The sequence below is a fragment of the Oncorhynchus clarkii genome, chromosome 30 (assembly GCF_045791955.1).
Source record: "Oncorhynchus clarkii lewisi isolate Uvic-CL-2024 chromosome 30, UVic_Ocla_1.0, whole genome shotgun sequence".
Classification (NCBI taxonomy): Eukaryota; Metazoa; Chordata; class Actinopteri; order Salmoniformes; family Salmonidae; genus Oncorhynchus; species Oncorhynchus clarkii.
Genome location: NC_092176.1, coordinates 29,392,196 through 29,408,478, shown reverse-complemented (window position 1 = coordinate 29,408,478; position 16,283 = coordinate 29,392,196). Strand labels below are relative to the sequence as shown.

General features: G+C 40.5%; 1 protein-coding gene across 1 annotated transcript; it reads left to right on the top strand.

Moving 5' to 3' along the window:
- Positions 1-1,617: 1,617 nt before the first annotated feature.
- Positions 1,618-14,784, top strand: LOC139389329 (rab-like protein 6). Its single transcript, XM_071135999.1, has 17 exons — positions 1,618-1,935; positions 2,529-3,012; positions 4,468-4,602; positions 5,146-5,193; positions 5,397-5,426; positions 6,236-6,288; positions 6,446-6,534; positions 6,960-7,100; positions 7,327-7,432; positions 7,656-7,759; positions 7,983-8,386; positions 9,187-9,334; positions 10,387-10,596; positions 11,101-11,416; positions 11,679-11,883; positions 12,170-12,228; positions 12,367-14,784. The coding sequence occupies exons 2-17, from the start codon at positions 2,883-2,885 to the stop codon at positions 12,565-12,567; spliced, it is 2,379 nt and encodes a 792-aa protein (XP_070992100.1). The 5' UTR covers positions 1,618-1,935; positions 2,529-2,882; the 3' UTR covers positions 12,568-14,784.
- The last annotated feature ends 1,499 nt before the right edge of the window (positions 14,785-16,283 follow it).

The window sequence follows — 16,283 nt, the reverse complement described above, 5'->3', positions numbered from 1 at the left end:
AAGGCCATGCTCATGAAAAAATGAAATTCTCCCTCATCATAAACGTCACTGGCCGTCACTGGTTCCCAAGTATTCCCACGCATATTAAAGAGACACGTGATCATATACAAATGTAAGAAAGGTTTGAAATTATTATGTTTTAGTCAAATTGTATCTGTTTGGAACTCTTTACGGTCTACAAATAATTATTTGTAATTCTGTTCTGGCCCCCGACCATCTGCTCAAGAAAAAAAAATGGCTAAATCTAGTTGATGATCCCGGCGCTAGGGGGAGTAAAAGAAAATACAAGCTAGCTTGAGGGAGCAAGTACCCGTGGTACAACCAATATTGTAAACCATTGGGTACAACCAAAGATTATGGATATACTGACAAGATGCATGTCTCTCCACCCTAACAATGGGAGGTGTCCACAAAGTCCTTTCTTTGGGTTGGTAGATACATCAAATTATTGTAATCCTTTTTTAAATATTCAATGAGGTTTGTTGATGTCAACCTGTATTCAATGGAGAAAGAGGCTATGCTACTAGCTTTCATCCCATGACAATGCATAGCCATCTCAAGACAACTCTGATATAAAGAGTTTTTTCTCAAAGTTGCGGGATGTCAAGTATCCTACAAAACAAAAAAAATAATAATTAACTCAACATGCAACAATTCAAATATTTTACTAAGTTACAGATCATATATGGGGGCGGCAGGGTAGCCTAGGGTAGCCTAGTGGACTAGTAACCGGAAGGTTGCAAGTTCAAACCCCTGAGCTAACAAGGTACAAATCTGTCATTCTGCCCAGACTTGCCTAGTTAAATAAAGGTAAAAAAAATATGCAATCAATCAATTAAATTAATCTGGCCCTAATCTATGGGAATAGATGACTGGGAATACATGACTGGGAATACAGATATGCATCTGTACTTAAAAGTAGGATGTGGATCAGAAAACTACTCAGTATCAGCGCAACATAGAGTTGATCAGGCTGTTGATTGTGGCCTGTGGAATGTTATCCCACTCCTCTTCAATGGCTTCAATGGCTGAACTGGAACACGCTGCTGTACACATCTATCCAGTGCATGCCAAGCGTGCTCTATGGGTGACATGTCTGGTGAGTATGCAGGCCATGCAGGCCAACTGGGACATTTTCAGCTTCCAGATCCTTGCGACATTATCATGCTGGTGATAGCGGTGGATGAATGACTCAACAATGGGCCTCAGGATCTTGTCACGGTATCTCTGTGCATTCAAATTGCCATCGATAAAATGCAATTGTGTTCGTTGTCCATAGCTTATACCATAACCCCACCACCACCATGGAGCACTCTGTTCACAAGGTTGACATCAGCACACCAGCATACACATGGTCTGCTTTGAAATAAATAAGCTTTTTGTGCATTTGAAAAATGTTTGGCCTCTTTTATTTCAGCTCATGAAACATGGGACCAACACTTTACACGCTGCGTTTATATTTTTGTTCACTATATCAGAAGACTCGTACTAAGCATTACGAAAATTATATTCAATCAAATTAACCTCACGTAAAAATAAGTAATTCATTTTTTTGTTGACCAATTTCAACACTCTCGTTGACCTCATTGCTTGGTGGGTGAAACAACGAAAAACGCCACCTGCTGGAGGAAGATAGATTTCCCACCGAGTTGGGCCTCTCTTCCTCTTCCTCTCTGGTACAACCCACTGAGCAACCACTGGCCGATTCTGTTGCCAAACGTTTCTTAAACAGAAGTAAACGAATTTGCCCAATAGAAAACTCTCTTTTTAGTTACAAAACGAAATTATTTTGACTAATGATTCCACCTCAGGGAGCAAGCTGTTCAGTGCTAAGGAATGTGTAACGTTAGCGTCTTTCACATTTATCAAGAGCTGGATTTTGAAATAACCATGTCACGTTTGCTAACGTTACATTGAAGAATACTTTGATTGCCGGTGGGTATTTTTTAGGACATCAGCACTGCCAATTTACCTTGCTAGCTAGCAGTAACATTGGTTAACGGTACCTTATCGTGATGCTAACTAGCGTTAGCCAGCCACATCGTCAATATAAACTAGCCAGCTAGTATTTACTATTAGTAATGGCAGCAGATGTACAGGTGAGCGTGTGACCATATCAGGTGCAATTGAAAAAACGTCGATGAAATAGCGAATATGAATAGAGGGAATATCTGATAGCTAAGTTACTGTAGATCAGCATCACTAGCTTGCGAGCTAATTTGTTAGCTATCCCCAGACTGTCTGCCGGCTAGCTAGCTAACTGTTACAACGTATCGGCTGACGATGCCCACGGAGAATTGTTAGCAATGCTGGTATTAACGTTACTGACAATCTTTTAGAAATATGCTGGTGTTTATGAACTAGTATTTAGCTCAGTTGAAAAATCATCATTTTCAAGAAGCAGTTTTCCTGGTTCTCCCCAATAAGCTAGTTCACGTTAGCTAGCTAGCTAAGTAGGCTACTGGAGGAAATTATACATTATACATTAATAAGTAGTTAAAATTGTTTCTGTGGTTTCTTTCTGGCAGGTGATGGTAACCTAAGACAACATGAGAGAAGAAACGGCTGATCAAGCTAACGTTGTCTGCCCTTGAGAGATTTGCGGGAATCCTTTTAGTAGAAAAATCTGGTCCTAACGAACTTGAAATATGCAAGCCTAGCCACCTGGCAATAACGTTACATCTTCCAGATGGGGTGTAGTGCTACTTCTGTGTACCACAGTAATGCAGTGCTACTTTGACAATTTGGATTGATAGCTTACTTGTGTTGATCAGATCATCATCCAATATAACACAATTGCCATCATTTTGGGGGTTCTGTCAAACATTACTGTATTTCACACATTTCTGACTGAGGGTTAGTAAAATCAGCTTCCTGTCGAGATGTTTTCAGCTCTGAAGAAGCTAGTTGGTTCTGAACCAGGCCAGCCGAGGGACAAGAACATCCCCGCTGGTATGCAGTCCATGAATCATAGTTTACAGAGACGCTTTGCCAAAGGAGTACAGTACAACAGTAAGTTGTGTATTTTTTTATGCATATAGCATTATATGATATACTAAACAGTACCAGTCACAAGTTTGGACACCAACTCATTCAACGTTTTTTCTTTAATTTGACTATTTTCTACATTGTAGAATAATAGTGAATACAACAAAACGTTTAAATAATAGTAACCAAAAAAAAGTGTTCAACAAATCAAAATATATTTTAGATTCTAAGTAGCCACCCTTTGCCTTGATGACAGTTTTGCACATTCTTGGCAATTTCTCAACTAGCTTCATGAGGAAGGCTTTTCCAACAGTCTTGAAGGAGTTCCCACATATGCTGAGCACTTGTTCACTGCTTTTCCTTCACTCGGTGGTCCAACTCATCCCAAACTATCTCAATTAGGTTGAGGTCAGGGGATTGTGGAGACCAGGTCATCTGATGCAGCACTTCATCACTCTCCTTGGTCAAATAGCCCTTGAGGTGTGTTTTGAGTCATTGTCTTGTTGATAAACAAATGATAGTCCCACTAAGCACAAACCAGATGGGATGGCATATCGCTGCAGAATGCTGTGGTAGCCATGCTGGTTAAGTCTGCCTTGAATTCTAAATAAATCACAGACAGTGTCACCAGCAAAGCACCATCACACCTCCTCCATGCTTCACGGTGGGAACCACACATGCGGAGATCATCCGTTTACCTACTCTGCGTCTCACAAAGACACGGCCTGAGTCTCCTCTGAACAGTTGATGTTGAGATATGTCTGTTACTTGAACTCTGAAGCATTTATTTGGGCTGCAACCAGCAGTTAACTCTAATAAACTTATCCTCTGCAGCAGCGGTAACTCGGGGTCTTCCTTTCCTGTGGCGGTCCTCATGAGAGCCAGTTTCATCATAGCGCTTGATGGTTTTTGATACTACACTTGAAGAAACTTTCAGAGTTCATGACATTTTCCAGATTGACTGACCTTCATGTCTTAAAGTAATGATGGACTGTCATTTCGCTTTGCTTATTTGACCTGTTCTTGCCATAATATGGACTTGGTATTTTACCAAATAGGGCTATCGGCTGTATACCACTCCTACCTTGTCACAACACAACAAATTGGTTCAAACACATTAAGAAGGAAAGAAATTCCATAATTTAACGTTTGAGAAGGCACCCCTGTTAATTGAAATGCATTCTAGGTGACTACCTCAAGAAGCTGGTTGAGAGAATGCCAAGCGTGTGCAAAGCGGTCATCAAGGAAAATGGTGGCTACTTTGAAGAATCTCATATATACATATTTTGGTTGTTACATGATTCCATATGTGTTATGTATTGTTTCATAGTTTTGATGTCTTCACTGTTATTCTACAATGTAAAAATTAAGAAAAAACGTTGAATGAGTAGGTGTGTCATCTTTTGACTGGTACTGTAAGTTACTGTACATATATTAAGAGGTAGGCTAGTCATTCTTTGTTTTATTATTTCTCACAAGTGAAAATAGTTATCCGTGGAGACAGAAATACTGGAAAGAGCACTCTATGGCATCGACTGCAAGGAAAGAAATTCACGGATGACTACGTCCCCACTCAAGAGATCCAGGCAACCAGCATCCATTGGAACTACAAAAGTAAGAGAACTGGGATTCTACACTTTACTTCACACCTTGATCAACGCTTTTAGTCCTATATTTTTTTTATTCACTCCAGGCTAAAACCTATCTCTAATCCTGCCAACAATATATACTTATGAAGTTTACTTTTCCTACTTCTGCAACTGTAATTCACAGTTGAACATGGCACATATAAAGGTAAATAATATCCAGTTAAGCCTACTATGTTTGAGAAATAGTATTGTGTAGTTAGCTAGATCAGTAGCTTTGCCTACAAGTGTTTTGTGGCATTAGTGGGGTAGTGAAAACAATCTCTAGTGTACATCCAGACCACAGTAGGCCTATTCCCTCAAACAATTTCCCTCCTCAGACCGTATGATTAATAAAGAGGCCCATGGGTAATGATGCAATTCCACCTGTAGTACAGAAACAACTTTTTCCAGCTTGCCTTTCCCAGCTATCATATGTGCACACAGAGCCTTGGGATACATAGTAGTTTGTGCTTTAGTATGTGAGGCTTTGTCAGTTGAGGCTTGTGATGACTGTTTCTCTGTATCTCAGCCACTGATGACGTGGTCAAGGTGGAGGTGTGGGACGTGGTGGATAAGGGTGAGTGTGATTACTTTGTTGGGTGAATGTATGTAACTCATGAGTCAATCAGTTGATAGCTACTGTTTCTACTGTTGTATTAGTGTCCATGTATTATCCCATTGTCCATACATAAATTATACATAAATCTTGTTTCTGTGTAATTTTTTTCTCCTCGCAATATTAATGTTGTTTTTCTTGCTCCTCTTTTGCACTTGCCTCAGGCCAAAAATACCCTCTCCCTGAGGGTGTAGGTGAGAGTCACTGTGTGCACTGATGTAGGATCTTAATTTGATCTCCCTGTTGCAGGAGAACTTTCCTGCAATGCAAAAACACGTAGTGTGTTTAAGGATTAAAAATGCTTCCGAAGATTGTAATTTCCACTTTTTTTTCCCCCTAACGAAAAATCTATCATACCCTACAAAAATGTCCATCAATTATAATCCACATACTATTCACATTTGCTGTTGCCGCAGGATTATTTTCCTACTGTAGCAAACTGGCTCAAATTAAGATCCTACATCTGTTGTTCCTAGAAATTAGTTGCTTATGTGCACTGGGTTTGTCCCTCTTGTGAAGGTTGGTCGTTACTTAGTTTGCAGTGTGGCTGAAATAAAAAAGATTGCTCATTGCTTGCAAGAAAATGACTGTTTGACTACTTTGTATGCCATAACCTGGAGCTACTGTCTCTTTTAAAAAGAAGAGAATTGAGTATGTGTTTGCCAATAAGAACATAAGAGCTTTTCTGCTTCTGGCAATCCTGTATTTGTTGCACTTAGCAGACGGTAAAGCTAGAAATAAAGGGATTCACATTTTTGTTTTAAAATAATGGCATGTTTAATCATACTGTATGTATATGGTTCATATAAATAGAATCACTAGAACTGGAATAGCCCCTCTGACTGTATTACAGACTCATTGATTTGAATGAGGATGCCCGTTCGAGGGATTTTATTTCTATGACATGGCTTTCTCGCGTTGTAATGCTTGACAGCAATAGTTCAATGTAATGTTCAGTTTAATGTTCTGAATTGCAGCTTCTTGACATTCTGCTTTCTCACAGGCCGAGGTAAAAAACGAGGGGACACTTTGAAAGTGGAGAATGAACCCCAAGAGGTGACTATCACATTTAAGATTCCTCTATTTGGCTTATCTAAAGAGTCCCACTGGGGAGCTTTTTGTATAGTAGCTAGTAAGTGGTAAACAAAGGTCACATTCTCATAAGACTAATTTATTTTCAATTATCTAAATAATAACAATTGATTTGTTATAGTCTGACGAGGTGGCCTTGGATGCAGAGTTCCTTGACGTTTACAAGAACTGCAACGGTGTGATCATGATGTTTGACATCACCAAGCAATGGTCAGTCTGTGTTGTGCATTATAGAACAGTCCAGTACATTAGTTACAAGGTTTACATTAAATGGCAGATATTCAAGTAGAATTTAGGAGACCATAGGCCCCTGGTGAAAAGTAGTGCACAACATAGGCAATAGGGGGACATTTGGGATGGAGCCATGGTTCAATTAATAAATCAATGAACTCTAATGGAACATGCATGGGGGATTAGGTCTCAGTAAGCCGGTGTGTGGCCATGAACCACTTAGCCCACAGTCGCTGGCAGGCATCTGACTCAGCTTAGCTTCAAAGTCAGAACAGCGTGAAACAGATTACCATTGTATATACTTTGAACTTGGCCAAGTATGGGGAGACACACATTTGTAATTCCTCACATAGGGAGAAACAATAGCTATAAGTTTGTTTTATTCTTTTTTTATGTCGTTGCAGGACGTTCAACTACATCCTGAGAGAACTACCCAAAGTACCCACTCATGTTCCAGTGTGTGTCCTAGGCAACCACAGGGACATGGGTGACCACCGTGTCATCCTACCTGATGACATCCGCCAGGTTATTGCTAATCTCAATAGGTAGTTAACTGAACTCCCTGTTTTAGTCTTATTTGGGTTGCAAAGATTTTTTCCCCCCAAAAAGTCCTGGTTTTCCTGAAATCAGGAGGGAATAAGAACAAAATCCTGGATCCCCCAACCAATATTTTTGGAACACTTGGGAAATTGGGGAATGTTGCCTACATTTTGCAACAATTACAAGTAGTCATAAGCTGTGTCTATATACTTGACTGATGGTTTCTTGCAGACCCATGGGTTCCTCCTATATTCACTACGCTGAAGCCTCTATGAAGAATGGATTTGGCTTGAAATATTTACACCGATTTTTCAACATCCCTTTCCTGCAACTGCAGGTTAGTTTTAGCTTTGACTACATTGTATTATGAAATATATACCTATGGTCATAACCATCTTGTGAATTTCATGGAGGTCATGAAATCAGATCAGAAATACAGCAGGCACAGACTAAGTACTACCCACTCCCTGTGAAAGGGTTTCTGAGAGTGATTGTGAAAGGAGTATTAGTGCTCTGGTTCATGGTCAGTCATTCCAAGCCCCCTCTGTTGATCTTTACAGAGGGAGACTCTGTTACGGCAGCTCGAGACCAACCAGTTAGACATGGACGCTACTCTGGAGGAGCTCTGCGTGCAGCAGGAGACTGAGGATCAAAACTATGAAATGTAATATGATATTTTCACTCTGTATCAGTTTGTTTGACGTGTTCAGTGATATTTATACTTTATCAGTTTTTGGCATGTACACTGATTATCACAATGTGTATTTGCTTTGATAGCAGTGTATTTGTGTTGCTCTTTAACACTTATAGCAAATGTTTTAATGTTTCTTTCCTTGATGCAGCACTGATTTTCCAATACTAACAACACAGCACCCATTGTTTTGCAGTTTCTTGGAGAATACGGAGACCCGCAATAAAGGCTATGGTTCACCTTGTCCAGCCAACGGTCAGAGCCCTTGCTCGGGCTCCCAATCCCCCATCGTCCCTCCAAGTGGGGCCTCCACTGGCAGCTCTAGCCCTGGGACCCCTCAGCAGCCACCCATCGCTGCCCAGGTCCCTAGCCTTCAGTCTCTCTCGCCTTCTCCCTCTCCTCCACCTCCTGCCTTGCCAGCCGGGATGGTTTCCCCCACCACTGAGCCTCAGTCCCCCACTCTGACACAGGCTCGGAGTCCTGATCATCTTGGACTGTCACCATCCCCCCCTGCCCAGGCACCGCCTCCTCAGAAACGTGGCCTCATCTCACGTCTCTTTGGCTCCGCCCCTGCCCCAGAAGTCCCTGCAGCCATGCCAGGTAAGTAGTCGCTGCATCAGTATTTGACTATTTCCATAACAAACACACACTGCACTGACGAATGAACAGAAGCACTGAGTGGCCACGGAATGCTAGCGATCACCTGCATGGTGTGGGAATTTAACATGTAGAATCATCTGGAAATTAACAGAAAATGACAGACCATGTTCTGTTCAATGGCAATAGGATGGCCAAACACTGCTTTTAACCGTTTGTTGTCACAGTGTGTTTTGTCCAATATTGTATCCAAAAAGCTTAGGAAAGAACTAAGCTATGCATGTAAAACCTGTGTGTACTAGACCAGGAAGTAGTCACAGGAAATCTTTGTGAATGATTGATTGGATTTTTGTGAAGTATTTGTAAGGACCATTGCACTGCTTGGCACTAGAATCTCATCTGAGGGGATTAATAAAAAACTGAATTAAGGAAAACTGCATGCTAGAACCTTCCATGTGGTAACTGCCAGATTCTTTTTGACAGTTTTACAGAACAACACGTTGTATTGAGGGAGGTAACATTGATCTTTTAGCCCAATACAGTTTAGCAGGTTTTAAGCATTCTGTTTGCTCTAGATTCTCCCCTCATTTGTGCTGGGTTGTTTTCATGTATTGCTGGTAAAAACATGGATTCTGAGGTGAGTTATCACTGTACCAATATCAGTGTAAGTCTGTGGTGTTAAAGGATCAATCCCTAATGGCACCCTATTCCCTATATAGGTCAAAAGTAGTGGACTAAATAGGGGATAGGATGCCATTTACGCATCAAGGCTCTTTTGATCACTGTTTTGTCTCTGTCTGCAGAGCCAGAGCCTTCCCCTGTGTGTCCTGCTAAAGTTCAGAGTGTGGATGACTTTGTGCCAGACGAGGGTCTGGATAAAAGCTTCCTGGAGGACAGCTTCCCCTCTAAAGTCAAGGTCCCCCAGCCAGCACCTGCACTGGACAGTGACAGGTAAGCAGTAGCAGAGTTCTTACTTTCACAGATGAGAATGTGTCCCTGGCCATAGAAATAAGAATAAATAGAATGGGCTTGGAACTTCTAACCTTGACAATTTGACTGGTAAACTCGTGGGTACACTCGCAATGTCTTCCTGGTATTGTGATGTAATAATTTCCATGGTAATGTAGAATGTTCATTCAAATGATGCTTCCTGATATGGCTCATGCAATGGAATGTATTTTCTTGTAATGTCATTTTAGTTTATTCAACAAATTACAGCACAGATTGATGATCGTTACACTTCCTGCTTTTACTTCCTGCTTTGCTCCTAAGGCACACTCGCGATGGCCGCCAGGTCACCCTTTATGCCAACATTGACTTGAATGGACACAACCTTTCTATTTATTCTTATTTATATGTCCCTAGATGCATCTTAAATGACACCCTATTCCCATAGGGCTCTGGTGAAAATGTGTGCACTATATAGGGAATAAGGTGCCATTTTGTATGTAGGGCCTGTCTATATTTGGATGGGACGTTAAACGGGTGTCCTGACTCTCTGAGGTCATTAAAGATCCCATGGCACTTATCGTAAGAGTAGGGGTGTTAACCCCGGTGTCATGGCTAAATTCCCAATCTGGCCCTCAAACCACCGTGGCCACCTAATCATCCCCAGTTTATAGTTGGCTCATTCATCCCCCTCCTCTCCCCTGTAACTATTCCTCAGGTTGTTGCTGTAAATGACAATGTCAGTCAACTTACTTGGTAAAATAAAAAAATTGCCACTAGTTATTTCTTTCCCTACTGGATAAAAAATGTCTACTGTAAGTTAACAGTACACAGTACCATCTGGGAGAAGCCATCTGTGGTGAGTTTTCAGATGGCTCTATTTACTCAACGCTTCCTTTGAAATAGAATGTGGAGGAGGATTTAAGAATCACCAACAATGTTTTAGTTGGAGATGAGACAACAGTGGAATGCCTCTACCATTCTGCTCTGTCTAAAATACATATATTTAAAAAGGCGAAAATAAAAACGTTAGATGCTCTGTTGTGTGTCCCCAGTGAGGGAGAAGACAGAGGGAACCCTATGGTGGCAGGTTATCAGGATGAACTAGACCCAGATGACAAAGAGCTGCCCCAGCCCAGCACCCTGGGCCTTCTCACCAGTAAAGACTTCACCATGTCCAGCGATGAGGAGGAAGCACCCCCACCACCAGCAGCACCCGCTGCCGCGCAGGATGACCACCTTGACCGTGAATCAGAGCTGAAAAGGTAAGCCCCAAATAAATGTCCAGCATATCCGTTAATGTAGTCTCCTTTCTGTTTTACGCCCCTCTTATATCGTTCATATCCGTTAATGTAGTCTCCTTTCTGTTTGACGCCCCTCTTATATCGTTCATATCCGTTAATGTAGTCTCCTTTCTGTTTGACGCCCCTCTTATATTGTTCATATCCGTTAATGTAGTCTCCTTTCTGTTTGACGCCCCTCTTATATCGTTCATATCCGTTAATGTAGTCTCCTTTTTGTTTTACGCCCCTCTTATATCGTTCATATCTGTTAATGTAGTCTCCTTTCTGTTTTACGCCCCTCTTATATCGTTCATATCCGTTAATGTAGTCTCATTTCTGTTTTACGCCCCTCTTATATCGTTCATATCCGTTAATGTAGTCTTATTTCTGTTTTACGCCCCTCTTATATCGTTCATATTTGTTAATGTAGTGTAATTTCTAGTAATCATCAGTGTTTGTAAGTGGTATTTTTGTTTTCCATTTTAGACTGGGCACTGAGTCCATAATGCCCCATGCCATGGAGCCTCAAGCTCCGGAGCCTTTGACTCCTGCTTCCCAGCTCCTGGAGAACGCTGTCCTCTTGGAGGCAGAGCCAATCTCCCTCACCATGATCCCTGCAGTAGCCCTGGAGCAGCCAGGCCCCCAGCCAGGCCCACCCAGAGCAAAGAAGGGGGGAAGCCCTGGGGTGGAGGGTTCAGACTCTGACCCAGAGGCCCCTGTTGCTGAACAGATGCTTTCTTTCATCATGGATGATCCTGATTTTGAGTCTGAGCAGGAGGTGGTCATCCAGAAGATAACTACGGTAGCTATGGCAAAAGGATGTTATTTAGGGTTGTAAGCTACAATTCATCATGGTTAGATTGAGTAGTTGTCAACCTATAGAAATTACTTTCCTGGTAAAATATGTAGTGCTGCATTTGTGAAATATTTATTTTATACATTTGGGTGTAATACACATTTTCAATAAATTATTTGATTGTTATTTTATGTTAGGATACATGGTTAAAATCTATATGTGATAGTCTGAACTTGTGGGATATCATTATTTCCCTCTGCATCCACAGGAGGTTTTCCCAGTCAGGGATGAAGTACTGTCTGATCTGGAGCTGTCAGATGATGACATCCTTCCAGCCATTCTGATCCCTGAGCCTCTGAAGGCCACGCTGGTCCTGAAGCCCTCCTTTAAGGGCAAGAATGAGACAGACCTGTTTGGCTTGGGCTTCACTGAGGAGGCCCACAGAGCCAAGGACAGCAGTGAGGACCTAGAAGGCAAGTCCACTGCCACAAATATATCGAGAACAAGGTCGTATTCATCAGTGCATACTGTATTAAAATGTTTTTCAACGTAAAAAGAAAACAAGTGTCTTATTGGACAAGAGTTAAGGTAGTTCTTCCCTGTTTCAGTCCATTTTCTTCCATTTGTTATCTAATGAAAATGACCCAGTACCATAGAATAGTACCGTAGCACATGACCGAGAACAGTATCAAAGTGTATCACATTATGAAACAAAATTGCATTGTATTTATTGCTCAAATTATACAAATTGCTTTTCAGAGAAGGAAAGCAAACACTCCTCAAAAGAAAAGAAGAAAAAGAAGAAGAAAAACAAAGAGGTAAGGGAGTGGATGTCTTTTCAGATGGCTATCTTGTCAAGTGAAGTGGCGAGTGTTTACTGTATACAGCATAGTAGGCATACATTTGGAGAAGGAAAAAAATCTGACATTCTAAAATTATTCTGCCTTTTTTCTTAGGAGGAGGAGAAGAGCAGCAAGAAGAAGCATAGAAAGGTCAAGAAAAAAGAGAAAGATGAGACAGGAACAGGAGATGACAAAGAGAAGAAAAAGAAGAAATCTCGGACCAAGAAAACCGGGGATGTGGATGACTTGGAGGATTTCTTGGCCGGAGGGGAGGGGTCAGAAAATCGAGAGGGTGGAGACTATGAAGAACTCTAGAACCCAAGTACTCCTTTTTTGGAACTTGACTCTGAAGAGCTGCAGAACCCAACTTGTCATTTGAAACCTTTTGGTTCCTAGAACCAGATTCATTTGTGCACAAGCAGCATCGCAAGCCATAACCATCGTCATGCTCACCCATTCCCAGGTAAAAACCTAGACTCTGTGGTGGCTGTGTGTTGCATTGATATTATTTCACATGAGCACTACTGATGACATCACCCTCTTGACCTTTGGATGAGATGAGAAACAGGAAGGAGACTTACACCCACTATATGATCACTACTGGGTAAGATCAAGGAGCCACTAAGGAAATATTTTACTTTTTTATTTTCTGAACATTTAACCTAACATTTGTATTTGCTTACGGTTTTTCCTTTTAACTTTTTAAAAGATGCCAACCTAAAGTAAACCACTCCAAAAGGGCTAGGCAGGGCTAACATGTTTTTGTCTGAATGTCCTCTATTTCCTATAAGAATTGCTTGACTGATTGGCAGTGTAGATATTACATCGTGGAGCCTTTTCAAGGTAGATGGTCATATTTCACATATTGAAGATTGCCCTCTTATTTTGATCCACTGGTTGTGTTTCTCTGACTCAGTGATGTAATGGTTGTTGGAAGTTGTGCTGCTTTAATCTAGCCTAAAGAACTGCTATCTCTGTTTATATGATAATGCACTCCCCAAAATGGAACAGGTTCCCCAATGCACCATTTTACAGCTAAACTGACCGTAGTTTTATTTTGTCTACATCCCAAATGACACCATGCACCCTTTTCCCTATTTAGGGTGGTATTTTTCACTAGGGCCCATAGGGCTCTGATCAAAAGTAATGCACTATATATGGAATAGGGTGCCATTTAGGACGCAGACTTTGTGTCACCTTTAGCGCCTCAGTACACATTTTCAGTGTGTTTTCCTTATTTGCCTTAAAAGGAAGTTGCATACAAACACCAACCATGTGTTAAGTGCTCTTACTGTAAGTCAATTGAACTGCATCCGAACTGACAGGAAGTAGCATCAGACAGATAGATGTCCGGTGCCTTCGATAGGTGAACTGTAACTGTATTTTACTCCAACGTATCATATGTGTACTTTGAATTAGAGCCAGTACCACAACCTCGGCAGCCCAACACTCAATATATGGAAATGTTTGCTTTTATTCAGAGCTGCTGCTTGGACCTTGGATTGGAATCATGTTTTATATTGTAAAGACAATAACAATTTATGAATAATTGAAGAAGTAATAAACTGCTTACACAAATAAGGCAAAACAAACAATGAATTGTTACTTCATAAATGTTCTGCATTTCAAAACTCCTATTATTTTAACTAAGCATTACTGTCTCGTTTTGAAGTTCATTTGAAATATTATTTTTTGCAATGGCTGTTTTTCTTGGAGATATTTCAAAGGCAGCCTACTAACATTGAATGCAGCTTTTTATGGCCTGAAACATGTCGACAACAGTAGTGCTTCATTAATACTACTCTCATCAAAGTTATTTACCTTCACCAATTTTTTATTACGAGGAAATACAAATGGGATTGTTTCATACTAAAATTACAACCAGGTCATATGTATGTCACCTGGTTTGTCTGAAATACAAAGGGTTCTATTGGCTACTCCAAATTTGTAGATCTCCCATGTGTTGGTGTGCTACATCAGGTTGAATAGTTGCGTCACAAAAAGTAACGAGTAATTCCAATCTGTTTACCTTGCGAAGAACACCATGCTATTCTGTAATGACAGACACCCATCAATTTAATTAAGAGCAGCATGCCATCATATGCATATCAGACAAGGAAATAAATGCAAGTGTTATTCAGGAATGACATACATTTTATTTCCACAATGTTACAAGGTATGCTTTTTAACTTACAGACTTTTAGATGTTACATTTGTCAGTTTACAGTGCTCTCTTACTGGTCTGATATCAAAATTAAATGTAAAATGTATGTTTTAAAATCTGAAACAATGCATTGATCTTGAATACTGTGTGATCTGCTTCCTTGTTTGTAGTTGTCATTGGGTTGTTCATAGCAAAATGCTAAAAGCACAGTTCCAATTGAAGCATGAGACTTATGTTGTGCAATAACAAAATAATGTATTGAAAGGAACAATTTGTATATTTATTTTCATCCCATGAAATGTTTCCATATTCTCACTGGATGTGAACCTGTGTTTGGTTTGTCTAATAAATGCAAACTTATTTCTTCATCGATGGCGTTTCATTTTTACTGCTTTGAAAAATAATGAACGCTATTGCGAACAACAACAAAACAAATATAATCAGCACTTAGCTCTTGTTACCACCAGGGAGCAGAGTAACTTTTCTTGACATTTAGTTATTCAGATGAAAGTGAAGTACAGGATAGGCTATGTGTATATTAAAATTAAATACAATGGCTTTAGATTCGAATAAGTTACAAGTTTGTAACTGTAAAAAGCAGTAATGCATGTCTTGTTTTGCAGATTTTGTAGAATTTAAACGACCCCCCCCATTCTGGGAAAAATATGATTTGTCACCCCCCAATATATCACTTTAAACATAACTATGTAATCACACTAATATTAATAATATGCAATGAAAGCACTTGTGCTGATTATAGACAATCAAAAGATTGCGACCCCGCCCTTTGCCTCAATGGTTTCATCCACTGCCCCCACCCCTCAGCAGTGGCACATGATGCAGGTACCTCCAGTAAGTAGTTCAAACAAAGGATATGTTAGAGATTTCTTTACTTCTACCACGCAATACAATAAAACACAACCGTCATCTTCATTTTCGCTGCATTGAATTACAGGTCACTCTTTATGTTAGCTAGCTACAGTAACATCAACCAGTCTTTTCAACTGTTTGAATTCGAGTCAATGAAGCAAGCAATGCAATGTAGTGTGCCTTAGCTGGCAAGGTGACAGAGTGTTAGTGTCTAGTTACCGTCTGAAAGGCACTCAATGCACGTAACTAACGTGAGGTTAATCCAGTCAAACACACCATAGCGATTTTGTTTTATGTTGGCAGGGTTCACACACAATAGCTGAATTTTCAGAGCTAGCGAGCAAACCGATGGAACAAACTAAAGCAAACATTAGCTAGCAAGCACCTATTCCATTTATGTGTCGTCGTCAAAGATGGAATCTTTGCTATCGTCAGTTTATTCCAAGATCAGCATGCAGCTGTAGTGCTTCGCAGTCCCCGTGATAAGGTTAGCGATAAACTGAACAGAACTACACTCTTCTACCATTGTCTTAAATATATTTAATGGTCTCGTTGCAAAAGCTAAATTGTCACTAGGCGACTTCGAAGCACCTGTGTGACGATCTTGGAGTAAACTGACGATAGCAAAGATAGCAAACACCATAGAAACAGAATTGGTGCTCGCTAGCTCTGCAAATTAATCTATTGTGGTAAGCCAGCCAGTATAAAAAGAAAACAAACTATATTAAAATTACAAAAGGTTGCAGCTTACGTTGTGTAAATGAACTCATACAGCTGTCAACCCTTGTCACTGCAATCCGTTTCACATTTGCCAGCTGACTAGCTAGCAACCTGGTAGATCGAAACCCATTATAGAATGATAGAAGCTCATCTCCTACTGTAAATAACCTGCACACTGTATGTATATGTGTGTGTAGCCAGCCAGGTAGAAAAATGGCAGAAAAAAGACGGACATCAGAGCATTTTTCAGTACACCAAAACACAAAGTAAGATCCAC